Below are 27,380 nucleotides of genomic sequence, written 5' to 3'. Positions count from 1 at the left end.
ATGACTACGGAGGACGAAATCATCCGCATTGCCAAGAAGATGGACAAGATGGTGCAGAAGAAGAACGCGGTGAGCGGGGGCGGGACGGGAGGCGGCTGGCCCGTGAGGCGCTGCCGCTGGCCCCACCGCGGTTCCAGCAAGCTCCGCGCTCCCTTGTTACCGCGGGCCCGGGGCTTTTCCCCCTTCCCGCCGCGCGGCGCCGGGGGCCCTTCACCCGCCTCCGTTACCCTCTCTGCTGTCTGGCGGCCTTGGAGTGGCTGCGATTTCTCCCCTATCACCGCTCCGCTGCAGGAGGATGTGGAGCCACCGGCCGGCGCGGCTTGCCCGCAACCGGAGGGCTGTCTTCTCCTCTTACTCCCCGGCAGATCGCCCCCGGCCGCCCTCCGCAGCAGCCGCGGCAGAAGCGGTGCCCTCTCCTGCTCCAGCGCGGCGGCGGCCCGGCGCCTTCGGCCGGGACGAGATTCCCGACCTAATCTGACTCTAAACGGCGTTTCTCTCCTTTGCCCATTCATTAAGATAAAAATGTAGGCCTCTCTGGAGGCAGAGTAGAATGCGAAGTGGCGCGGGAAGGGCAGGCGGCTGGTGGAGAAGGCCCGCAGAGGTGGTCGGGCTCCTTTGGATGGGTGGTTTCGCTTCCAGGCAGGAAGGCTGGAGTTTTGTGTGGGATGTGCAAACTAAAATATGAATGAGGAGCCCGAATCCAGCTTTGGCAGGGTGGGCGGAGTTGCGTGGGCAAACTTCTGAAGCAGGTGGGGGGATGTGAGCCACTTTTCGTTACTTAACGTGAAACAAAAGTATGAGTATCATTGTTTAACTGCAATTATTAATTCAGAGAATAGCTTCTGCCTCAGGGCAGAGGTGGAACTTGGGTAGAATTCAGTTAGTTTATTTCAAGTGTTATGCTGATCCATGCCTCTAATACAGAACTTACTTAGATACAGTGTAACATTTATTCTATCCCTGCAAAACCAGCAACAGCTGCACACCTTATTATGGTTACACATGTAGTAGCATATAATAAATTATTCTACTTCTTTAGCAGGTGGAATTCTCTTGTAATTTATGCGTTTGTGATTGCTGCTCTTCCTGCAAGCTACTGTTTTAATAGATAAAGGGTTTTTTCCTAAATGCTATGATTGTGCATTAAATGCTCAGTGTTACTGGTAGTTCAGAAGTAAGTGATGGGGAATTTCAGCTTATAAAAGATTTTTACTGTTGAAGATAATGAAATAAAGTGGTTTTTTTTTAAATAATATTTTAATATTGATGGAAATACTGATTGCATTAAACCAGTGGAATTTATTTTTGTTCAGAATCCACCCAAATTCATTCCAAGTAGGCACAGGCCATGCTCTGCTATGTGTCATCTGCTTGATGTTCTCTAATGTGTGGTTTAACTCTGATGTATTGGAACCTGCTAATGATACAATGTGGAGACAGACAGGAGCCTTGTCTATTGCAGAAAAGTTTTTACAGCCAACGTTTATTTGTTTGATTATTTTTTTCCTCCTTATTTCTATTTTTATTACCCACATTTTTCAGCACAAAAGAATCTACTGCCTCACTTTCCTGATTCTCAAACTGAAGCAGTGGCTCTTTCCTGTGAAGTGTGGAAAAGGTGAAAGCATACAGACTGTGAAGTGTTTCAATATTGTGGTAATGAGAACGATAAAGTACATTGAATTCAGTTTTATTTGGACAAATTCTGGCAATTACGAAAATGGCAACTGCCAGGTAATACAGGAATGTTTGTAGTGCTGCAGCAATACTAGAGATGCTCCTGGTGACCACAGTGGGTTTCTCTGTGGTCTGGAGGGATGCTGAGGAGTCCAAACTGTAATTGGAGTCCAGGTGTATTTCTTAGCAACAGCTAGAGACACGTTTTCATGCTCTAATGTGTGTAACCTCATTAACTTTCATAGCTTCAGGGAGCAGCATGGTGCCTTAACTGGGGTCAGCCTAGGTCTGATGTGGCCCAGCACAATAGACGTGGCTGGGCTTGGGCTGGAGCGAGCAGCTGGGTCTTCATCTTCACCCTTGTCCCAGGAACAAGCACCAGAAGCAGTTGGATTTTTGGATGCTTTTTGGAACAGAGCTCCTTCGTTCCAGCTCATGATCATGAACAAGAGGGTTGTTGTTTTGAGTCTGTCTCCAAAACTTTCTGAGGCTGAGGCCTTGAGCTACTTTCGTGGCTGATAGTGGAGATGTGAGAGTTTATCCCAAGTGGGATAAAACCCTTAGTTATTTGACAGAAGAAGAAGTACATCAGTATCTGACCCAGGAGATAGACCTGTTTTTCTTTCTAGTCTTTGTCATCTATACGGTATTCTTGAACTGCACAATGTCATTTTCTACCTAATCCTGCCCTGCAGGTAAAACACTACCTTTAGCAGTATTACTAAGATAATTTCTATGAAGAGGTTCTTCATTGTCTCACAGAGATGAGGCTGAATTGAGAAATGCATTCTTACAAAAGCACCTGCTGGATAACGATGCTCCTGACAGCCCCTCATGTTCCTTTCTCCATGTTTACTTCCTAAGAACAGATGTTTGGTATGGCTTTAAATAAGAAAGCTCTGATGAAACCCATCCATAACAGGGAAAAAAAAATTCTTGGAAACCTTTTCCCTTTGAAGTTGTCAGGACTCAGATGGGAAGAGATGCCTCATCTCTCATAGAAAAGGTGACTCCATGGCTTGTGGCAAAGTTTGTTTGGTGTTTTTTTGTTTTGTTTTGGTTTTTTTTCTGAGTTGGAAATGCAGACACTCTTCTTGAGTCAGACTCCTGATGATTTGTGTTGACTGAGGATTTAATTGTAGCTGTGCAGATTTCATAACTGCATTAGTGAAGTGATAGATGCAGTTCTTTTGAAGGGCCAAACAATAATGTAGTGTTGCATTAAGGTTGGATTTGGTGATCTTAGAGGTCTTTTCTAACCTTAATAGTTCTATGATTTAATACACTCTGAGATACAGGTTTCTGCTGCTGCTTCAAATATTGGTTATGTGTTTGAAATAGATATTACCTCTCCTTCAGAATAGCTTAAAACACACATAGTGCCTTTCCTTTCCAGCTTCTCTTGTATGTAAGTACACTTCTCTTTCATTAAGCTGTTCTAATGAATAGGTATGGAAAATATGCTTGCACCCATGGGTTAAAAAAATCAAGAACAGTTGAGTGAGTTTAAGGAATAAAATGTGAAATTTCCCATGTTGTTAAATGTTTGCTTTCTCGAATAGAATGAAGAGAGCAGAGCTGTCCAGTTAGAGATGTGCTCTGTTTTCTGTTGCCTGAAGCATAGCTTTAAAACCTGAGTATGGAACATAAGTCTGATCAACTGAGAGAATCTGAGGGCAGGAATCTACTAAATCTGTATGAAGCTAACTTCTGTTAGTTCAAACAAGGTAAACTGGAAGGCAACCAGCCTAGTAGAATGGGGCATTTCTTTTCATTTTCTTTGAAATCATAGAAATGCCTCTTCAAGAAGATTTATGATAATGTTCTAAATGCTTGGGCTCTTTTGAACAGAGAAATCTTCCATTAGAAATAGAGGAACTGCAAGTTTTATTGTGCCCCTCTGATTTTGAAGAAAAGAGGGCATTTGACTTTATGCTAAAAAGTGATGACAAAAAAAAATCTTTTTAGTTGCTGTGAGTTTAAACTCAATTTATAAGCATCTAGTTATTGGTACACTTAATATAATTGATTAGTGAAGAATGAAGGCTTAGAAGGCATTAGTGCTTTAGACATTTTGGTAATCTGGTTCAGAAAACAGCATGAAATGTAGGTAACATCTGTGTAGTGAGTACCTGAGGTTTTTGACTTGTTGCATGATTTGTTCATGTATTGTGTTATTAGTTTTTGAAAATGTATAAACTGGGAATAATAAAGTTGTTTTGACACACTTGGAAACAATTGAAAGGGTTTGGAAAGGGATTTTGCAGAGGCAAAGACATTTTGGCTTGAACTTCTAAGATGAGGGGAAGAGAGGAGTAGGGGTACTTTGCATTAGCAGTATCATCAGTGTGCTGCAGTTGCAGACTACAAAAGCCTCTGTTTATTTTTCAAGTCATGTGCTGTGTACAGTTTGCTGATAGCTCTGTTGGAGTTAAGTGTTATCAAGTCATACTGTTGAAAGTGGCACATTGACTTTTATCCTTAATTTCAGTTTTGGCTAAGAATTTTCCTGGATTCGATTTTGTTCTGCAGCAGTGAAGATAACTGCCTTGCTTCACATGAATCTATGCTTGCTCAGAGGAGACCATGCTTATGGCTGGTTAGAGAATGAAGTGGTTTAGTGTGCTAGCTTGATTTAGAACCTGAAAACAGCATCACAGTTCCCAGTCTTGCATCATTGCTACTAAAATTCTATGGTCATAACTGGAGAAGTTTTGTATATCACAGTACTTAAGAGGTTGGAAGGGACCTCCAGAGATCATCAGGTCCAACCCCCTGCCATGAATTACTGTTGTTGTCTGGCTTGTTTTTGATGCTGTTAAGTGAAGTACCCTTGGGGCTGTTGTCTAAGGAGGATGTGTGTTGGTTAAGTAGTAATTGACAAAACATTTTAACTGGCATTTGAATTACGTGGGGTAGAACTTCTCTGTCTTTGAATGAATACTTTGATTTCTGTTAATCCTTAGAGTTTGTGAAACAGAACATGCCTGGAGTTGTTCTGGGGGTGGATTGGGAGCTGACCTTTTTAATCCAGTCTGAGACCTTGAAGGCAGATAAGAGCATGGTGTTGATACTATATTTAATGTACCTGATAGCCACTAAATTGATTTGGTTTTATTATTATTTTTTTCTTCTTTGTCTTTCTTTCATGGCAGGCTGGAGCTCTTGATTTATTGAAGGAGCTTAAGAATATTCCCATGACCCTTGAGCTGTTACAGGTATGATTTTCCTCTTGTGGTTATGCTGCAAATATTAACTCCACAGTGATGAAGGTGAAGCCAGCAAATTTGTAAGAAGTTTGCCATATTAAAGTAGGTTCCTGTGTAGAAAATCCTTGGAAGAATCAGCATTGTTGCAGGGTAACTAGTCTTTATTTCACACTGATTTAGGGCACTTAGGTTGTTTTCTTCCAGTAGCAAGCTCTTAAAGCTTATCTAAGTGGAAAACCATCAGTTTTGTCATGGACAAAGGGGAAAAGCTGTTTATAAACTTAAATTGCATGTTATCTTAGGTTCTGTTTCCTTCCTTCTGAAGGAAAATGCACCTGATTACAGCTGTTACCTTCTTAGGTAGGTAGTTCTGGTTTGGGATTTTAAGTGAAGAAAAGCATAGTTCATACCTTCAGGCAAATTGTATTTGACTATTTCCTTCCCCCTCACAACTCTGAGTAGTGTATTTCTTAAGGAGTGGTGATGTAGTACAGCCTCTCTCACTTGCAGGCATATTCTTTCTTATTTTGCATATCTCTATATCTCTGACATAGTATTTGATATATTATTTATACATTATTTCAAAAAGTAACTCTGAACTTCATTTGCAGGTCAGGTTTCAGAGTTTGTCACGTAAACAGCAAACAACTTCTGTTCCAAAGTAACTAGATTATTTGAAAATGTTCAGAGATAGGAATTGAGGCAAATATAAAATTGATCTGCTGTGGCAGCCACTTAAATTGAATGAGACTGAGGAGTCACTTTTTTCTAAGTGACAATTAATGGTCACAGGGAATTAGCTGTGAAGTTAAAATCTAAGTGTCTGTAGCGATGTCATTCTTGACACGCATCCTATACATTTTATACATTTGCAGAATGTACTTGATATGTTATTAGTAATACTGTTTGTGAAGGAGACCAGGAGTTTGGAAGTGTCACCTTCATGCATGAGTGAGCATGGCTGCTGTGACACTGCAACTTGCTTCTCTGTGGCCAGCCTCCTTCCTTAAAGGAAGCTCAAAATAAAACCCAGCAACCCCCAAGCCCCCCATAAAACAACAAAGCACAGAAACCCTGTCTGTTAACCTGATTCTTTTGAGTTTCTTTATGCAGGTCTTAATAGAAATTATTTGTATTATACTGTTTTTGCCTTTGGAATGCAAAACCTCTCTGCAAGTACTCCAGAAATTCTGTAAGTGCTGCTTTGCAAAACCTTTCTGCTTAGTGTGAAGAATGAGCCTAGAAAGAGAAGCTTTAAACAGAACAGCAGAACGATTTTACCCTTGAATCATGAGGATCTGAAGAATGTACAAGGAGATAACTTACTCTTTTTGGTTGCAGTGAAAACCTTAGTAGAGTTATTATCAACAGAGGAGGGCCCTTAGTCTTGCTGAATATAAACAAACTGAACTCTCTGCCTTGTCAGGCTCTTGGGTGACCCTGACTTTATCTTCATGGAGTTGTATATTAATTTTGTCCCAATTTTCTCTCCTGCTTGAAAGAAGCATATTTTTCCCTTTCATATAACAGGTATCTGGTTTTTTGAGTGAAATATTTTACGGTAAAAAGCTGTTTTTAATCTGTATTGGAGTGAGCACCATATGAGTTTGTAAAGAAGATTTTTCTGTGTTACAGTAGGTCTAAAGGGTTGAGCTATTTCAGCATGTTCATGCATAGTAGATTGACTTGAGCATAGTTAAAGTTTTAAGTATCCATTGCTGTATTCAAAACAGTTCTGCTGCATAAGATTGCATTTAGCAATGTGTTTAGTCTCAAATTTACCTTATTTTTTGATCAAAGTTTTATAACTTTGTAAAGTCTGCTCTCAGTTTTCTATGTTAGTCTCCCAAATTTGCTTAGGGAATGGAGGACTCCGAGCAGCCTTGTCTTCTCCAGGTTGAACAGTCCCAATTCCCTCAGCCTGTCCCCATAAGAGAGGTTCTCCAGCCCTCTGATCACCTTTGTGGCCTCCTCTGGACCTGCTCCAACAGTTCCATGTCCCTCTTGTTCTGGGCACACACTAGTAGCCTGAACTTGTGCTTGTGTTTTGGGTCTTTCTCCCTGATTTTTGCCACAGAAAGGTGAAGCTGTTACAGACAATGCAACTGTGTCATGTGTAATGAGTTTTATGTAAGCAAGCCAATCCCTCTCAGCTAGGCAGGGAGCCAGGAGCCCTCCTCACATGTGACGTATCTGGTGGTCAGCACTGCAAATCTGTTTAGCAGCCAGCCAGCATTACAGGCACAGTGTCCCTGTGCTAATTGTGGGCAGTGCACAGCTGAACAGGGAGCAAGACAGACAGCCTTTATTTTAACAAACAGGTTCTACTGGAAATTGCACACACTTATGCAGAGCTAGGCTGTGATCTACAGTCCTTGCTTCTTGCCAGCTCATTGGTGAGCAGAGGAGATCTGGGAGCCTGGGGGTGGTTCTTCCTTAGGGGTTAATTTGGCTCTGCTGTGGTCTGTGTTCACCAATTCTCTGCCCTCACGCAGTTTAAAGTTGGCAACACCTCTGCTTCTTTCAGTGGTTGCTTTTTCTTCCCCACCTGTGTTCCTTATATTTTTGATCTGCTCTAGGGAAGAGCAGCTGCCACTGTAGGCTTCATTTTGGTTCAGTCATAGGTTACTTATGCTCGCTGTTGCTTGTGCCAACTGAAGGTTGCTTCACCTACAGTGTGAATGCTTTAGGGATAAAAACAGCTGACTTGTGCTGTCTCTGAACCTTTTACTCTCAGAAAGCAGGCAGAAATGTTCTAGAACTTGGAGTGGGGCAGAATGGTCCATTAAAAATGCATTTTGAACAAGATGAGGAAAATTTTCATGTATCTGCGCACTTATAAATTGGCACAGAGATAAAAGCATTTCCACAGGTTACACGGGGCTAGGAAAAAATACCAGTTTTCCACTTTAAATGGCTGTTACAAGGTCAGTTCCAGATAGGCTGGAAACCTGAAGAAATTCCAATTGCTGACAGCTGGCTTGTCATTAAAGCACAGTCATTTTGAACAGATAACACTGATCATTTGCAGTTGCAGGGGAGACCTGTAGGTTGGTGTCTTGTCTTTTGCTGCTGAGAACAGGCTGTTGTTGTGCCCAGTTACCAATGGAGGGTTGTTTTTTTGTAGGTTTATTTTTCTCATTCAGGTATGGTGAATATGTTATGGAGTTCCAGGCACAGAATCACAGAATGATAGGTGTTGTAAAGGACTTCTGGAGATCATCCAGTCCAACCCCCTGCCAGAACAGGTTCACCTAGAGTAGTTTGCACAGGACAGTGTCCAGGTGAGCTTTGAATGGAGACCACCACCTCTCTGGGCTGCCTGGTCCAGTGCTCCATCATCCTCATCTAAAGTTAAGTTCCTCCTCATGTTTAGGTGGAACTTCCTATGTTCAACAGGAAATTACTTCTTGTTTGAACATACTCTCAAGGTTATGTGTTGCAATTATCAAGAGAGTTAGTCTGAGTGAGCAGAGTCCATCCTGAAACTCTTTAGTTACAGGTGAGTAATCATGTGGGTGTTTCTTTTTTAATCCAAAGCATATGTTTAGAGCTGTTTTCAGACTTGAGGCTGTTTGATGTGTTTCCTTTGCTAAAATAGCTGCTGAATATTTCAGTACATTTCCAGTCATTTAGCACATCAGTGGTGCCCCAAAAAGTGTTGTGTGGGTTGTAAGGAGTAATTTACAGGAACAAATCATTTCCATTTTTAGCGTGCCACAGAGATTTCAATTTTCCTTTAAAGGAGAAGCCAATTTATGATGAACTGCTACAAAAGTAAGTAGAATGCTTTATGTTTAGGGAGTGCCATAAATGGTAAATGCAGAAAACTTGAGCATGTTAAGTAAGAAAATTTAGTTAGCAAAACACGAAATGATAAAACACTCATTTCTATTCTTAATTGCTTCTCTCATGAAACTGAAAGCTTGGAATGGTTCTGCTTGTTAGATTAATATGGCAGAATTCTTCTAAAATGAAACCATTGTTGCTGTTGAGGTAAATTTATGTCCTCATCTTCCCAATCCTAACAGGAGTGGATTGCAGGTGCAGCTTCTTCTCACTCTATAGATGGCAGTAGTGCCAAAGGTTTCAAGCCTCTCACTCTTGCTCTTTTCAGTGTTTCCTTCTAAGTGCAGAACCCTCTAGGCTTAAGATTTTAATGAATCTCAGTATTGCTAAAATTATTAGGAACCTAAATAATGGTCCTTCCCAACTGATGTTACAGCTTCTTCCACAGCCAACAAATGGGATTGTATGAGTATGAAGTCTCTGAAGCAGTCACCAAATTCTGGTTATGCCAAGATACAAATACTCTCATTGCTACACAGAAAGATAAAGCTTTGAGGCTAGAACCTTTGGTGTCAATCTATATAACATTGAGTTGTATATGATTTTCATCCAGCTTTCTGTGATGGAGACAAATGGTGATATTGTTGTGTTGTTTTTTAGAATGTCCATGTTGTTAGAATAAGTTTTGTAAAGGCTTGCAATATTTCACCCTGATAGTCTTAAAAGAAACCCTCACAAACCCAAAGAAACATACTTACATAAAGTTGCATTTTGACTTTTTTTAATGTTTGCTTCTAAAAGTGTCTTTATGGCACTTTTTATAGTTTACATTTTTATTTTTGTTGCAGTCTACCAGAATTGGAATGTCAGTGAATGCGATACGCAAGCAGAGCACAGATGAAGAAGTTACATCTCTAGCAAAATCTCTGATCAAGTCGTGGAAGAAACTGTTAGGTATGGCCACACAAACTTCTTTTTCCCCGCTCTTGCATGTTTTAACTGTATGCAGTCTTGACTGCACATCCTTGGCACTGCCTTGCTTTAGATATGTTTGTGCTCCTGTGTGAGCGTTGAGACTTTTTGCACTGATGTAGTTGTTTTTCACTCTTTGACTATCACTGATGCATTACTGTGAAAATCTGTTCAGAAAAAAAGTTACTGTGTCTTTACTAGAGCTGGCAAGCAGTAAGAAGCCAGCTTCTGTGATATGACTCATTTCTGAAGTCTTGCTGCCTGCTGTTGAGCTAGAGTGACTGTACTGCAGTACTAAACACTAACGATCCTGCTCTTGACTATTTCCTTTGTCAAATGTAACAGGAACCCTGAAGAACTTCTGCAAACTCTTGCATGAGAATATGGAGGCTTTGAAGTTTGCTTTTAAAGTAGTTTGTGAAGAGGGAAAAAAAAACAGTTAAAAATCTTTTAGATTTGCACATTCTAAAACGTTCAGAGTTTTAAACAACTTACTGATTAGTGAGTTCATATTTCTTGTTTAATTTCCCTTAAAGCAACAAGCATAATTAATGAAACCTTTCTGTTAGCAGGTTTTCATTCAAGGCTATTTTGTAGCACTTAATGTATTTGAAAGCAATCAAATCTCAAACTGTCCAGGCATATTTGTTCATACACTGTGCTGTACTCAGTGTTTTTTCTTTATCTAATTTTAGGCAAACCAAGATTAAAATTTTGAAATAGAAAACAGTTTACATTATTTTCTATCGATGTAAATATTTGGCATTCTGTCCAGAAGAATATACTAAGTACCAGCAGGTGTTAGGGTCCCCTGCTATTTGAAGTCAGCCTCCTTACTAAGTATTTTATCAGATATTTCATTACTCTCTTGTAAATGGTGTAGAAATAACTTTGTATCCAAGAGTATATTTATGTAGAAATGGACAATTTGTCACAGCTTTCAACTTCTATGGTTTAGAAAGAAGAAACAACCTCTATAGCAGAGATATTTTTTAACTTATGTTAAAAAAAGTTAGATAATTCTAACTAGGTGAGTTTTAGTAATTAAATTTAGGTAATAATAAATATGCTGATCAAATACTTTTTAAAGCATAATGACTTTATAATAAAATCAAATGCATACTTTATAAATTATCTGATTAGAGTTCATTGATAAATACTAAAAAATAATGGTTTTAGGTTAAAAATTCAACTTAGAACTTAAAAATTCAACTGTATTCATTGCCTAAAAGGTGGAGAAATGGACTTGAAGTTTAACTTGAGTTACTCTCAAGACTTACCAAAGCAGCAGCTGGATTGTGTGACCTACTTCTGAAGTTATTAATCTATTTTTTTATAAGGCTATATCACAGCTTTGGCATTTTGTGGAGTTTTGTTTTGGTTGTGGTTTTGGGTTTTGTATGTGTTTTTGTTTGTTGTTTGGGTTTTCTTTTCCCCACTATAAAGTCCAAATTTTTAAGCTCCAACTTAATTTAGGCAACAAAGTAGAGGAAATACCCTTTTGTTTTGTTTTGTTTTCCTCTTCCTCCCACAATTCTCAGCTTCTAGGAGTAGCTTTAGATAATGCTTTTTTTTTTTGGAGAGGATTAACCCTTCTGAATATCACTGTCCTTTGAGCAAAGGAGTTGCTTTTTATTTGTTGAGACAGTAAAAATAACCTTTTCTAGTAGAGTATCTTAAGTCAGTTAAAACTTGTCTTAATATGTTGTTACTTACAGCTGACTGACCTTAAAGTGTTCAAACATGGTGAAACACAGGGAGTATTACTCCTACCTGAGGACCAAAGGGTGTTTGTGCTGTAGGAGTCTTGAATGAGACTGTAGTGTCTGATCACAACCTGTGTGTAGGCTGCTGCTGAAAGAGGTCATCCTGGCTTCCTTTCTGCCCAGGTGTGTCCTTATGCTCTCCAGTGCTACAGCAAGTTTGGATGAGGCCTTGAGTTGAGAGGCATCCCTGCCCGTGGCAAGGAGGTTGGAGATGATCTCTAAGGTCCCTTCCAACCTAAGCCATTCTATGATAACTGCTGGAGTGGCTATCCAGGAGACCAGAGCTGAGATCTGTCCAGATGGGAACTGATTGTTTTATTAGTTTCTTCTGGCTTATGTTTCAACTGTGACAGTGTTTTGTCTTTTTTGTCCAGCCTGTTTGCAGTTTCTGTTTCCTCTGCAGGGATTGTGGGGATAGTAAGGTGCAGCTGCAAGGTGGACCTTCCCATTTTCATGTCTTGCTGTACTGAGATTGTTTTAAGACAGTTGGGAGACTCTACCTAAGGCTGCTTTCAGCAAGTGAAGTCAAACATCTGAGGAACTGACAATCAAATAGTAAATATTTGACATTAATCATAATTGAATACTGTCTCCCTGAGGCAGTGAATGTGTGACCTTTATTCATGCTCTGCTTTTGATAACAGGACAGATTTACTGTCTGTACCTGTACTAGACCTTAGGTCTAGTATAGTTCATAGAATCATTAAGGTTGGAAAGGACCTCTAAGATCATCAAGTCCAAGACAAAATCAAATTGTTCCTGAAAACACAACTCTGCTTGTGTTCAAAACTTCAGTAATTAAACTCTCCTTGACTGTAACACAGATCTTGTAATAAGGCACAGAAGAGCAAATGTTGCACTACTCAGTAATGCATTAGAACTTAAAATCTCGTAACTGTGGAAGGTAGGGTGTCTGGGCTGTGTGAAGTATGGGTGGGAATCTTACAAAGTGCTCTTATTCTGTTTTGTCATTAGTTTTGACTTTCTCAGAAGAATACGAAATGCCCTATGTTGAGCTGCTTGAGAGATCAGTTCCGCTTGTGCTGTTTGTAGTGCATGTAGAGTGGTATGGAGCAAAGATGGCAACAGAAGCGGACAGCTGGTAATCCTACCAAGCATTGTACTCAGAGATCTGAAGGCTTTGTGAGTTATTTTTATAAATGACATTTTGAATGTAGGCAAGAATTGTTGACTGTTCAGGCTGCATGCGCTGTTGAAGTTCATTGCTGTCGGAACTTAATGTTTTCAGAATGCATGGGAAACGTGAGGAGAAGTCAAAGTAAGGTTGTGAATCACCAGATGTTTGTGGCTTGGCTAGAGCCATGCCAAGTTGCCAGTGGTTTTATTTAGGGGAGTCAGAAGCTGCCCAGCAGAGAGCTTGCCAGCGTTGTCTGAAGTGACTCACTGAGTGAGCTGCAGTGGGAGATCACTTTCAGATGCTGCCGTAAGAACGTTTGTGGCTGTGTGGTGCTTAGTTGGCAGCTGGGGTTAAACCAAGACAACGTTAAACCACACAGCCAAGTTGGTCACAATTTACATAAGGAAGCAAATACTGCTCTCAGAGTAAAATACTGTTCAGTTATAACACCAGACTTGCAAAAACACCAGTTGTTTTGCCAAGTAGCTGAGTATATTGCATGTGCTACACAGCTGATGAGCCTGTGCATACCCATTTAAGTTATGAGGAGTGTTCCTTTACATGAGAAACAACACCTGAAAAATTCTTTAAAAGATTTAACATTATCCATCACTGAAGAATTACTCACTGAACCCTAAAAGTGAAGAACGATGTGCAGACCTCTAAGTAATCTTAACTCCAGTAAGTTTTTATGCCAAACAGGAAATGCAGAATGATTAATTAATTTGTATTCCTATCTTATTCTTTGTATCTTAAAGAAGCATTAATATTAAAATAAGCTTATGTTTAAGCCTATTTTTTTTTGTGGCCTTCTGAAACAACAGTAGCTAAAACTGGTAGCATTTCTCAGTCTTAAAATTGATGAAAACTTCGATTTGTTTCTAAAAAACAGTTTTGTTAAGTTTTAGTAGCTGTATGCAGTTGTAAAAGGAATTGTCCTTCTTTAAGCAACTTGTAATTTGTGTAATAGATAATATTATGATAGTCTGTAGACGTTGTGATGTGAATCCTTTGCTTTTTGGCATTTTTAAACATCTCACAAAAGGGCCATTTTTTACATCTTTCTTTGTTAGAATTTCTATGGTTGGTTGTGGTTCCCATTAGCTGTCATTCTTCCTTTGCATTAGAGTCTGGCTGTTGAATGTAAAATAAGTTAATTAGTAGAGACTTTTAGTTTCTCAAGGATACTTTTTTTTATCCCTTCCCTGGAGGACAGCTGAAATGTTGTCTGGCAGGCTGTTAGTTGCATTCTCTTCTTTTGTCAATACAGTGTTTTAATAAAATAAGAAATCCTTCTTAATGTGTGAGCTTAAGAGTAAATACTGCTTGACACTGGATATGCTTTCCTGGGTGCTTTCCAATTTAAGATCCATAGAGGGAATGATTTAAACAGGAGAATATTTCAAGCAAACAGAGAATATATGTAATTTGATTTCTGAAACTGGATTAAACAAAAATACCTATAAACTCCTTTTTAGTGATTAAAGAAGCTGTAGGTTTGAAGACATATTTCCTTATGATGGTCCAGCTGTCCCAGCTGCTGAAGTATGACCTTGGTTTAAGACATGCTTGCATGGACTGATCTGCAGGTGTAGGAAGAGCTGTGCTTTTCCCTCTTGCTTTACCCCTCTGCCTCACATGTACCTTACCCTCTGTAAGTGGAAGAAGCAAGGGAGGGTGCTGGGAGGTGTTCCAGGTTCCTGCCTTCTGTGATGAAATGGTGCTGGACACGTTGGTTGAACTAAAACTACATGCCAGCTGTACCACAGCTGTGTATTTGATGCAAAAGAAGCAGGAGATACCTAGGTCAGCTCTGAATCTGACTACTTGTGTGCCAGGAAAAATATATGGGGGTTAATGGGCTGGCTGCAGCAGAGTTCAGCTCTGAGGCAGCTCTGCTGCTTGCTCTGCAGAACCTGAGCTGTATCCCAAGATACCTGTTTCACCTGTCAGTTTGCTTTAAAGCATCTGACAAAGGTGATCATGTACAGTTGGCTGCTGAAAGCATGAAGGCAGATGAGATTTCATGCCTATCTAGAATAGTTTTTTAAATTACATACCATATAAGCATTTGTTGCCATAGAGAGAAGTCACATGAACATGTTAAAAATGGAATTTGTTTTTGTTCTCTTCATCTTGTGCACTTCAGATGTCACAGCAGAGAATTTCTGTGATCCACTCAGTTTATAGCCTCGTTTGTGAAATTAATTTTTTTATAGAGAATAGTTGATTAATTTATCTCTATTATGATATTTTGGAATAACATCTTCGGCTTACTAGAGACAATCAGTCCAACTGCATCATCTACTGTGTTTAATTTTCCTTTTTTTAATTTCTGCTATTTAATTTTTTATTTTATTTTATTAAGTGAAGAAATTTGTCAAGGATTGAATGTGAAATTATAAACAGTGAGGAAATCACTAAAATCCTAGGCTCTTGAAGGCTGGGGAAATACTCTGCTGGAGAAGTATTTTTGTGTGCTTGCCTGGTTTCTATACTGTTTGTAGGCATCTATTTAAGGTGCAGCTGGAGATAGAATAGTAGATGGGTGCTTGGTCTGATCCAGTACTGCTGTCTTTGGTCTCCTTTTATTGTGATGGTTTGTTGGTTTTTTTTTTAGTGAACTGATACTTGCTTTGACCAATTCTTTAACTGAGAAGTTAAGGAGAGGATTTAAATCCCGTTCGATTTAATATCTTTTCCCTGTAGCTTTACATGCAAATTGTTTCTATTAAAAATAAACCAGTACAGTAATCTGCTTCTCTCTAGGAAAGAAAAAAAGAAAGCTTAGTGCTTGAATAAGGGACCTGAATTTGTGTGTTCCATAACACAAAGTTCCTGTGAGAGATGTGGGGATGGGGCTTTTCTGGAAATGAGGATACTTTTAGATGCTTCAACATCTTAGGACATCTCTGTGGGAAAGCCCTTAGTCTTACTAGATTACCCTCCTTCTCTTGATCTCCTTTTAGTTCTTTTTAAAGTCTTTTTTTATGCATGCTTATCCCAATAATGCAGTCTGTGGATTTAGAAGTGTAATGGCAGCTTTATGGGGACCTGGAGAGGGGAATTCACAAAATCTGTCAGTGAGTGGTGCCAGTTCTCCAGGCTTTCTCTGCAGGCAGTAGTGAGAATCAGCCTTTCTAGAAAGCATGTCAAAGCAGAAGCTCAATTTAGCCACCTTTAATTCCTCTTTGCAAGAGAAGGGTGTATGTGTTCTCACTAGGCTAAAGTTACATGTTGTGACTGCTTTTTTTGAATAAAGATTTTCATCTTTTTATCCTTTATAACATCATAATTAAACATAGCTTGTATGGGAAAGGTAAAAATCAAGTATTTTTAAACACTAAGGCAAATAATTTAAGGGCTATCCCAGAAAACACCATGTGCAGGTCCGGAAAACTCTTTCCAAAGCACATGAAAATAATCTTTATGTTATTTGGCAGCCATGGTAGCTTTCACACCATATTTTCTTTTGGTTCAGTCCTTTGGTAGAAATCCTGTGAATGTGATTAAAAAGAAGGGCATGCATTTAGTAGGAGCTTGCATTTAAAACATGGAAGACAAACTTCAGAGACTTGATGCAGTAGTTTAAGAAGTTTTGTACCTCATGCAGCAGAATTGGCAAAATTAAGTCATCAGACTACATTTTCATCATGTAGACTTTTCATCATGTTTCATACATTACATTTTCTCTGCCAGTTTAAGCAGATGCTGGACTTGAAGGATCTGAAGTGCTGTCATATTTTCCATTTGCTGGGTTGGGGAGGGTGTTGGAAAGTGGAAGGCTGTACTGAAGAGAAGGTCGAAGCAGAGAGTGGGAGCTGATAGCATTTCCAGCTGGTTCAGGAGAAATCATCAAAGATATTTTACTGCTGCTTTAAATCATTTACTATTTCTAGGTGAAAGAGTTTCTCCTGTTTTGTAATTCCAGATGGACCTTCAACTGACAAAGATTCTGAAGAAAAGAAAAAGGAGCCTGCATCTTCCTCACAAAACAGCCCTGAGGCAAGAGAAGAAAGGTGCTTAATTCTTCATGACTACACAAATAATCTCACTCAGTATAAATTACCATTAAGTAATTTGGTCCATATTTGTCATATTAGAGACAGCTTCCATGTTCTTTTCTGAAACATGTAGAGTGGTACAAGAAGTGATGTGTTGTTAGGGAAGTAAATCCTGCTGCTGCTGACATGAGAAAAGGATGGAAGCCACAGGTCTGGATATGGCCAGACTAGTTATTGTTTGTTCCATTGTCTCATCTGTCAGATGCTTCTTCCACTCTCAGTACCAGCACTGAGCTTTGAGAACTGTAAAACAGCTTCCAGTCACAGCTTTGTGATAATTGCATCTGTTAGAGGTTTAGAACGCTAATGCTGTCTCTTAGCTTTTATGTTTAGTAAACAACTTCATTCAGCACTTCTTTTTTTGGGGGGTAAACACAAAATACCTGTTAGTAGAAAAATGAGCCCACGTTCATCTGCAAAACACTATCTCCAAGCCCATTTCTTCTCTACATTTCTGGGCTTAGTGAATCTATTTCCAGCAGCTGTTTTCAAATGGGAATTTAACCTCCAATTCAACAAAGCTGGAAACTTTTTTTGGTTTCCAGTTTGCAAAGCTAGATGAATCGTTTGTGACCATGCTACCGCTTTGGTGCAGTGAGCAGACTGAGTGCAATGTATTCACTGCAGACTGAATGCCAGTCTGATGTTCTCTGGTTCTTTTAAGCCCATGGGAGAGAAGATTTTATGTTAAATATAGAGAACTGAGAATGAAAACTTACATGCCACATAATGGAATGAAATACCTGCTGTGTCTCTATTGTGGGGAATACCCTGGTGAGTATTCCAAAGACACTTCAAATGGTATCGACTCTGGAGCTTTAAAGAGGGAGGCTGCCTGTCTTCTTTCTTTGGAATGCCATCAAATGGATATAGCAAAAGACCTATGTTTTGCCTTGGAACAAAGTTATTTGAAGAGAGGGAAAAGATACTAATATTAGTTTTCTTTTTTTGTTTTGTTTTGGTTTTTTTGGTTTTTTTTTGTTTGTTTGTTTGTTTGTTTGTTTGTTTGTTTTTCTTTTTAGCAGTTCAAGTAGCAATTCCAGCAGCAGGAAGGAGGAGGCTAGTGCTCCCTCAAATTCTTTCATCCCTTCTTTTCCCCGGGCTCCAAGCACTTCGGATTCTGTACGAATGAAATGTAGAGAAATGCTCTCTGCAGCTCTCAGAACAGGAGGTGAGCTTTGTAGACTGCATTTTTCAAGCTTAACTGTTTCCTCCTTCTCCGTTTCAGTCCTTCCCACTCTATTTTTCTCCTGCCCCGTAGGGAAGAATAAACCCTGTTTATGTCCATTTGTGTGGATATGCCTAGAGGGTTCACTAAAGTTGCAAGTAACCTCAACTGCACAGGAATGTTTTGACATGCATTTTTGTTGCTGGTGATACAGGACATGCTCTGCCATCTCTTCACTTGATATCTTGCCCAGAGTGGAGCTTCTTTTCAGGAAGGTTATTGACTTCTCAATATCTATTTAAAATCTTTTTTTGCAAAAGCCACTATTTGTTTTTGTCACCTCTGAGGTTGCCACACGTGAAAATTCCTGCACCAGAGATACTCTGGGCCTTCAGGTTTTGGTTTTGGAGGCTGATGATTTAATCTGGAAGTTTCATTGAAATACTTGCAACGAGAGAGTCTTGCATTGCTCTACTTTTGTGCCTTTTGGCTATCTGTGAATTCCTTGACTGTTCTGTTGTTTGGTTTTCAGGTTTGGGTTTTTATTGTTTGTTTTTTTTCCTCTCATGTACACTTGGCTGTCTTTCAAGTGACAAATTATATTCTACATAAGGAACAAACTATAAGTTAGACTTCTCAGAATAACCTAATTTTTCTCTTCTATGTACTTCTCTTGTACCTGAACTTAGGATCCAAATCCTGTTCCTCTCTTATCTTACTTCAACCTGACCCAATGTAAACAGACTTCTGAATGATCAATTTTTTTTTTATCCATCTCACTCCTTTATTGTTTTTTTTTAGTTCTCATAAATTCAGATGCAGAGAGTAATCAAAACTGACTGAATTATATGAATTTGTGGTCCACTAAATATGTAGTTCATAGACTTCTAGCATAATTTGTAACCAGAAAGTTGCATCTAAGTATTCAGAATTCTATTTTATTTTAGCTGTTTTTTCAAAACCTCTTCTTGTCATGTAACTTTCTACAGCACATACATCCATGGGTTTAATGTCATTCACAAAAACTGAGTTTATTTTCTCGTTTTGGGGCCTTCTGCATGAGGTGGAAGGAGAAATGGTGGTTGGATTACTCAGTGAAGTACAGCCATGTTAAAGTGAGGAGGAGGAAAATGTGTAGTGGATGTAATTTTTCCTAAGCTATCTCAGAAATGAGAGTAAATGTTTTGGTCAGAAACAGTGAACAATTATCTGGAGACATTTTAGGCCAAGTATTGCATTGTCTTCAAGATTGCTGTGGTTTATGTCTTGTAATTTGCATGTTTTATGACGTGCCTTTGCTTTGCATTGTTAACAAGTGTCTAATAATATTGATTCTGTTACTTAATTACTGCATTTTTAATGCATGCAAAACATTAATTGCTTATGCTGATATTGTGGGGATTGAAAGGATTGATGAAACAATACAAAATGTTTTCTTTTTATAATAGTCAGTTCTACCCACAGATATTCTGTGGAGATGGGTGTGTGCCAAGCCTTATTAGAATATTGACAATCTTTCTGTATAGTATTTTGTTACTACTCGTGTTTGCAACTAGATGTCAGGATTTTTATTCATGTGAATAGTAAAGGAATAATAAACTGCACCAGTACAGGTTAGGAGGTGAGAGCAGCCCTGTGGAGAAGGACCTGGGAGTCCTGGTGGACAAGAAGTGATCCATGGGACAGCAATGTGCCCTTGTGGCCAAGAAGGCCAATGGTATCCTGGGGTGCATTAAGAAGAGTGTGGCCAGCAGATTGAGGGAAGTTCTTCTCCCCCTAGTGAGGTGCCACCTGGAATATTGCATCCAGTTCAAGAGGGACAGGGATCTACTCGAGAGAGTCCAACAGAGAGCTACAAGGATGATTAAGGGACTGGAGCACTGCCTTATGAGGAAAGGCTGAGAGACCTGGGCTGTTCAGTCTGGAGAGAAGACTGAGAGTGGATCTAATAAATGTCTATCAATATCTGAGGGCTGGGGGTCAGGAAGAAAGGGACAGCCTCTGCTCACTTGTGCCCTGTGATAGGACAAGGGGCACTAGATGTAAACTGCAGCACAGGAAGTTCTCAACAGAACAGAAGAAGAACTTCTTTACTGTAAGGGTCACAGAGCACTGGAACAGGCTCTCCAGAGAGATTGTGGAGTCTCCTTCTCTGGAGACTTTCAGGACCCATCTGGATGCATTCCAGTGCAACCTACACTAGATTCTATGGTCCTGCTCTGGCAGAGGGATTGGACTTGATGATCTCCTGAGGTCTCTTCCAACTCCTAACATCCTGTGCTCGTGTGAAAGATTCAAGGTTGTTCTACTTCTGTAAACTTGCCATTTAGCTCGTTTTGTTTTCCCAGGTGATCAGTTAACAAAATTTTGGAAGGATAAGTGCACAGTAAATTCAACTTCCATATACAAAAGGAAAATTCGCTGCAGTTGTTTCGTAATTTGCTGGGTTTCAGAGTTTCAAAAGGGCTTTCAGGTTGCTTATATTTTCACATTTGTTTTCCTCAGATGATTACATTGCTATTGGTGCTGATGAGGAAGAGCTGGGTTCCCAGATTGAAGAAGATATCCTTTGTCATACATCTGCGTGCTCTAGAAGAAAAGTATTTTTAAAAAGCATTGGTAATGTTCAAAATCATTACCTTGCCCTACATATTGAAATAGAAGTTAGCAAACTGTGTTCAGAACATCAGTGCAGAAACACAGGGTTTAAAAAATCAGCTCAACCTAAATTGTTTGCCTTAAGACCTGTAGGAATGTGTGTAGGTGAGTGTGTGTGGGTTTCTTCCAGTGCAGTATGTCTTCCTTGCAGCAGCAATATTATATCTTACTGAAGCTGTTTGACATAAAATCCTGGGCTCTTCTGTGTTATTTTTAAATCTTATCTTGTTTACAGTTTTAATATTTTTCTAATGTCTTTTTCTGCCCCCCCCCCCAACTTTTATTTCTAAATCAGTTTGGGATTTCCAAAAAAGATTTTTCTGGTAGCGGCAATAGTTACAGAGCAGAGATCTGGGATTCTTTTGATTTTAGGGTTGCGTTGGGTTTTTTGGTAGGGGTATTCTTAAGCATAGAAATAGTCTGGGCTTCATGATTCTAACTTTGATAATTGCAGTCAGTCACCATTCCTGCTAAGGAATTTCCTCTTTCTGTTGAAAAACTGCTTTGAAGTTCTGTTAGTGAGCTGCCAGTGTTTGACTATTTGGGTTAGAAATTTAGGCACTAGGAAGAAATTCTTCACAGTGAGGGTCATGAGACGCTGGAACAGGTTGTCCAGAGTGGTTGTGGATGCCTCCTCCCTGGAGGTGTTCAAGGCCAGGCTGGATGAGGCCTTGAGCATCCTGGTCTAGTGGAAGGTGTCCTTGCCCATTGCAGAGGGGCTGGAACTAGATGATCTTCAAGGATCCTTCCAACCTAAACCATTCTATGAATCTATGAAATGAGTTAATCCTCCAGATGAAGTCAAGGAACTGGATATAAATATATGGATGACTCTTCACAATTTCAATTGAGATCCTACTGCCCATTTCATGGACCATGAGCTAAGCTATGATTATGCTTCAGAGGGATGTGAAGTCCCCTGTTGTTGAACGGGAATGGAGCTGCTGGCTGGGATGAAGTGCAGGTTGTTATCTCCATAGAGAAGTACATTGCTTTAGAAAAGTTACCCCAAAAGAGGAATCCTCTATAATGCTCTGTTGTACTTGCTTATTGTGTTCCTTAAATCCAAAGCACCTATTTTTCAGGAATTAAAAAACACTGATATGAAATACAAAAACAGAGTACGAAGTAGAATAGCGAATCTCAAGGATGCAAAGAATCCTAACCTGAGGAAAAACGTCTTGTGTGGGAACATTCCTCCTGACAAGTTTGCCAAGATGACAGCAGAGGTAAGTAAAGACAGGTCTGGAACTAGTTCTCTTGGACTTAATGTGCTGGCCTGTAACATAAGGGGAAAAAAGAGAACAAACAAAATCCCCAACATTTTAAACTTTCTGTAGCTTCTGTGCTGTGAAATATCTCAGCTGAAGTCTTGTAAAATGAAAAATGTGTCAAATGACTTTGCCTTTCAGTAGAGTTGTTCATGGATTCTAATGAAAACATGACAAAGGCTCACACAGTGATAGCAACCTGTTTGAAACTGAACATCTCTAGTAAACTCTCTGCTCTTTGTCCATAACAGGAAATGGCAAGCGATGAGCTGAAAGAAATGCGCAAAAACCTGACCAAAGAAGCTATCAGAGAGCACCAGATGGCTAAGACAGGAGGAACCCAAACTGATCTGTTTACGTGTGGCAAGTGCAAAAAGAAGAACTGTACATACACCCAGGTACATGACTGATTACCCAGACTCCTTGTTTTCCCCCTTCAAGGTGCAGATCCTGTGTAAAGATTGTCAGAGGAAAAAAGATTTTAATTCCAGAGCCGCCTTTTAACAAAATGCTATCAAATGACAAAATATGTGAGGGCAGTTTGATGTGTGCTTGTTTAGAGAATGTTTGTTGTGTTTATTTACCAAAGACTTAATGGAAATCCAAGCTTTATAGCCTGAAATGTCAGGTTCTTGGCAATGTTCAGCTTTGCTGATTCTTCCTACTACATCTTATTTTGATTGTTTTATGTGGAGGACAGTTAATTACTGGTTTTTGTGTGGGTAATATTCTTGCACAGAGGGAATAAATACCAGAAAATAATGATATGTACATATAAAATAGATGTATATAGATGCCTATAAGCAAGCCAGGAAGAGATTTTTCACAAGGGCTTGTAGTGATAGGATCAGAGGGAATGGATTGAAGCTTGGGGTAGGGGTAGATTTAGATTTGAGATTAGGAAGAAATTGTTTACAATGAGAGTGGTGAGACACTGGAACGGGTTGCCCAGGGAGGTTGTGGATGCCCCCTCCCTGGAGGTGTTCAGGGTCAGGTTTGATGAGGCCTTGAGCAACCTGGGCTAGTGGAAGGTGTCCTTGCCCATGGCAGAAGGTTGGAGCTAGATATTCTTTAAGGTCTCTTCCAATCCAAACCGTTCTATCAGTATGGATATTTTTTAATATGTAGTCTGCCATTTAACTTTAGACCTTGATTTCTTACAACCCTTTCCTGGTTTACTTTGGAAATATGTGCAAGAAGTGCTTTAGTTTGTTTAACAGTGCTTCAGGGCATGTGATTTTGATCATAGGATCAGTTGTGTTTGTAATTTGATACTATGCATCAGATGCTTTAGGTAGAAAGATGTTTTTCAATCATGAGACTTCGAAGCCTTTGCATCAGCAAATATATGTAAAGCTGAACTGAACCTATAGTTCTGTTGCAGAACCTTTTCGTAGAACTATGTGCACAGTTTCTGTGCTGAAATTGACTTTTTAGTGCTACTGAATCTGTCAGCACAAGTTTATGATAACTTTAGTGTCTAGACAAAACAAGGTTTCAATTGAGATGGGAAGTTAACTTCTATTTTTATCCAGATGTTCCCTTAATGTTAACTTTGATTTTAAACCTTTGCATTGAACACACAGAGAAACAAGAGTTGAAAATCCTAATTTTCCTTTTTCCCCTTGGCTCTTGCCTTTGCCAAAGGTTCAAACACGCAGTGCTGATGAACCCATGACAACATTTGTTGTCTGCAATGAATGTGGAAACAGATGGAAGGTAAGACTGTGAGACTGGTCTGTGTGTTTGATAGCTGCCAGCCAGGCTCTGTGCTCCCTTTTGGTTTGCAGGAAATGGCAAGTGAGTTTCTGTTAACCTTTGGTTATTTCTTAGGCCATTAATGATTCTATGTGCTGGTATTGCAAAATAGCTTTAGATTAGAAAACTATTTTTGACTGAAGGTGTGAGGTCACACAAGCAGGACAGTGGCAAAGGGGAAGAGAAGTCAGGACACCGAGAGGCCTCGTGACATTTAGTTACAACACTGCTTTGCTATACGAATGAGTGGCAAGTTAATCACTGTGCTTTCTCTTTATTCACTTAAGAATATTGGAGCTATTTTTAATCACTGCTTCAATGAGAATAAGCCTTTATAGACATTATGTTGTTTCTTTCTGTAAAGAAAGGGTACCCCCTTTTAAATTCTCCTCTGCCATGTCTCTGTTTTACATTTCTGACCTTCAGAAATGCATTTTGCAAAATACAGCAAAAATCAGATGACTCTTGCCATATTCCTGTGTCAGGAGAAGTGTTTTATTTTTTGCTTTATTCTTTTTAAGTCGATGAAATAGGAATGATAAAAGATTCTGAGGGACACTGGTAGTCCAATCAAGTGGAGAAGCATGTAAAATTTACAACTTCAGATGTGATAGCAGGCAAGCTGAAGCACGATATCCTCATTCTGTTATTTTTCTGCTGTGTTAAGAATGCTGCAGCTCAGCATGTTGCACAGCATACATTAAGATAACTGCATAAAAAAAATGCTACCCCTTGTTTTTCATATCTTATTACTGGCTGTTGTTCCAATTTGTACTACAAGATGCCTAAATAATTTATAAGTCTTAGAAATTGTTTGGTGCAGTACTTGGGGAAAGTTTCTTTGTTCTTCAAACCCCTCCCTGTAAGGTGGTGGTTACAAAAGTGCCCTTACAAAGATGCTTGAGTGAAGGAGTTGTTGTGATAGAAGCAAATGCTTTAGCTGGTGATTTGCATATCCTAAATATGCTGCCATGTTTCTGTTTCTTCTTGCAAAGATTTAGAAATAAACTGTATGAAGATCTCATAAAAATTCTTTTCTTTTGACAGTTCTGTTAGAAGAAGAAATTGTCGAGACATCTGGACCAGTATGAAAGAGGATTTTGTAATTAGCTTTAAAAACTAGGCTAAGCATCTAGCTTCCTGCAAATGAGAGGGGGTTTGGCTTTGTTTTATTTTTCTTTTTTTTTTCCTTTTTTTAAAATTGTTTTTTTTTCAAAGCAGTATCCATGCCTGAATTTAGCCTTTTGTTTTGACACAATCATCACTTCCTTAAATGCTTTCCTCTAGCTGATAGTCAGTAGAGCAGGTTGCTCAATTGTATGGTGAATGTTTAAAATATTTTTTCATTTTTATAAGTAAGTTGACATTAAACTTTTACCAATTAAACATTTTGCTAATTGGCTTGTTTTTTTTCTCTAACTCTGTGAATAATGTGCTGTATGTTTTTTGAGGTCTGAACATACATGTTCCTCCCATCTGTATTTTACCACTCACATTTGTTCAGTTGTAAAAATGGAATTTGTCTCTCGCATCTGTGTTCCCTACTTCTGCAAAGAGAAAAGGTATTTAACTTCACCTAATTACATTAAACTCAGCTGTTGGCTAAATCACCATTTAGTTAACTCTAGTTTGTCTGTGCTGTTTCTGAATTAGGACTAAATCTGTGGTCATGGGGTTTGGAAATCTATTTAGTGGATATGATGACCTCTTTCGCAATGGTTAGTTAAGCTTCTTTAAGTAACCAGCTTTGATCAATGCAATATATTTTATTGCCCAAAGCATGGAGTTCATGTTCTAACAGTAGCTACTATTTCTAGGAATGTCTTAAAATAGTTGGTCAAATCTTAGTGTTCAGTTTTGCTTTATGTGCTTGACAACCAAGTTTGGGTTAGACTTTGTAAATAAGCAAAGGCATTGTGTTGTAGCCCTGCCAGCAACAGCAGCTGACCAGCTCACCACAGTAGAAATTGGCTGGGGAGGTAATAGTAAATTCACTTCACATAAATGACATAATTTTGTTCATCAATTGAATTTTGAAAAGTAGAGTATCCAGTGTGAATCGTAGACCTGCAGGTGAGAATAAATTACCAAAGTTTTAGTCTTTTCTATATGTGGAATGATATCAAAACTGCTTTACTGGAGCCTGCTTTTTAACAGTGGACATGTTTAGAGGTGTTTTCAAATGAGCTTACAAGAAAAACCATGTCAACATCTTCAGAAGAGCTGAAATTCTTTCATTATATCCAAATTTATATTATTATTTAATTTATTGAAGCCCAGGGCTGAGGAAGTCTGTCCTGTAAATGTATAAAGGATTCATGGAGGGATGGTAAGAATGTGCGTGGTTCCTGGAGAAAAAATTCCTTAAGTGTAAAGCAAAAAAGATTTTCTATGTTAAATATTTCTTGTGTGATGGTAGCAATCATAACAAATGAGTTGGAAATAGAAAGGTTTAGGTTGGAAGGGACCTCCAAAGGTCGTCTGGTCCAACCCCCCTGCAGTGACCAGGGACATCTCCACTAGATAGGGTTGCTGAAAGTCTTGTTGAGCCTGACCTTGAATATCTTCAGGGATGGGGCCTCAACTACCTCTCTGGGCAACTTGCTCCAGTGTTCCACCACCCTCATTCCAAATAACTTGTTCCTAACATCCAATCTAAACCTGCCCTTCTCTGATTTCAAACCATTGCCCCTCATCCTATCATTCCAGGCATATGTAAACAGTCCCTCTGCAGCCTTCTTGCAGGCCCCCTTCAGGTACTATTAGGTCTCCCCAGAGCCTTCTCCAGCCTGGACAACTTCATCACTAATCATGACTTGTTTTACCATTTTCAAAGGTTTGGAATCAGTTTAGTGACAACATTAGTACAGAACATCTTTCATTAATGTAATTTAAATTACTTGATACCTTTCCTGGCAGAAAACACATTCTTAAGTACTGCTTAGAGCAATCTTGTTTGAAAATTCCTTCACATTGTCTTTCTCATCCCTTTTTTTTCAGATATCCTTTGTGCATAAGTGCATGATGTTGGTGTGATAGATCTTGAGAGAGTAGAGCCCTTCAGGATAGAGATACAGATAGCCTTTTTTTATCCTTTGTTTGTATCTTGCTAATGACTTTGGAATTTAAAGGTCAGAGTAAAGCACAATGTGTTGGCTGATGGAGCCCATGCAATTTTAATAGTGCTTAGCAGGCTGGTGGAAAGAGCAATCTTCAGCAGTGTGGGAGTTACTGGTTTGTGAAGTGGAGGCATTGAAGGAAGAATACCAGTGGACTGGAAAGTTGTTAGAGCTTAATGATATCCTGCAGTTAGATAAATGCCAAGACAAACCACCTGGGCTTATTTTCAAGCTAAGATAAATTGATTTTTGTGATAATTTCTTACTTGATGAATTATAAATAATATCTTGTGTCAATATGGTTCTTTTCTCCTGCTATTCATGCAACACATTGCCTACAGAAGTTTTTCAGTTCAGCTCACTTTTGGCCTGAGAAAGATTTGTGCATGTTGACCAAATAGATAGTAATGAAATGTGGTTAAAAGTTGTCTTCTTTGCTGGTGGGGATTTGTTTTCCTTTTTTTTTTTTCTCCCCCAGTTTTCTCTCTCTGTCCCCCAGTTTTCCTTTTTCCCTCCCATTGTTCTCACCTTCCCCCTCTCCTTTTTCTTCTTCCTTTACTTTTTTCTAGTTTTCCTTTTGTTGTTGTTTTGGTTTTCCTTCCCCTTGCAATTATGTTGAGCATTCAACAGCCTCACATAACATAACCCCTCTGTCTTAGGGGGCCTGAGTTGTTAAAAAGATACTCCAGGGGAGTCCAGGGACCAGCATTCTGCCACTGCTGTTGGGTTTAAACTTAAAGCTAAACCACAGCACTACCATTGAGTCAGGTTTTTCAGGGAGGGGGAACAGT

At 39.3% G+C, this 27,380-nt stretch overlaps 1 protein-coding gene across 2 annotated transcripts; it reads left to right on the top strand.

The window, feature by feature from the left end:
• Positions 1–24,552, top strand: TCEA1 (transcription elongation factor A1). 2 transcript variants are annotated; one of them, XM_054394593.1, is made up of 10 exons: positions 1–69; positions 4,833–4,895; positions 9,524–9,629; positions 16,483–16,570; positions 17,638–17,786; positions 20,289–20,345; positions 21,516–21,670; positions 21,964–22,110; positions 23,360–23,431; positions 24,518–24,552. In XM_054394593.1, exons 1-10 carry the CDS (start codon positions 1–3, stop codon positions 24,524–24,526), a joined length of 915 nt encoding a protein of 304 aa, XP_054250568.1. In that variant the 3' UTR covers positions 24,527–24,552. The 2 variants fall into 2 exon arrangements, with proteins under 2 accessions (XP_054250568.1, XP_054250566.1); XM_054394591.1 differs by lacking the exon at positions 24,518–24,552 and having other exon boundaries at positions 23,360–23,443.
• The last annotated feature ends 2,828 nt before the right edge of the window (positions 24,553–27,380 follow it).

The sequence above is a fragment of the Indicator indicator genome, chromosome 31 (assembly GCF_027791375.1).
Source record: "Indicator indicator isolate 239-I01 chromosome 31, UM_Iind_1.1, whole genome shotgun sequence".
NCBI lineage: Eukaryota > Metazoa > Chordata > Aves > Piciformes > Indicatoridae > Indicator > Indicator indicator.
The sequence above is the reverse complement of the archived record's forward strand: the minus strand, read 5'-3'. Positions and strand labels throughout refer to the sequence as shown.

Bases quoted from the DNA above. Each gene is read 5' to 3' on its own strand.
- TCEA1 (XM_054394591.1), top strand. From the start codon at position 1: ATGACTACGGAGGACGAAATCATCCGCATTGCCAAGAAGATGGACAAG. The intron at 17,787-20,288 runs GTGAGCTTTGTA...TGTTTTCCTCAG, and splicing joins TGCAGCTCTCAGAACAGGAG to ATGATTACATTGCTATTGGT. The intron at 20,346-21,515 runs ATATCCTTTGTC...AATCCAAAGCAC, and splicing joins GGGTTCCCAGATTGAAGAAG to CTATTTTTCAGGAATTAAAA.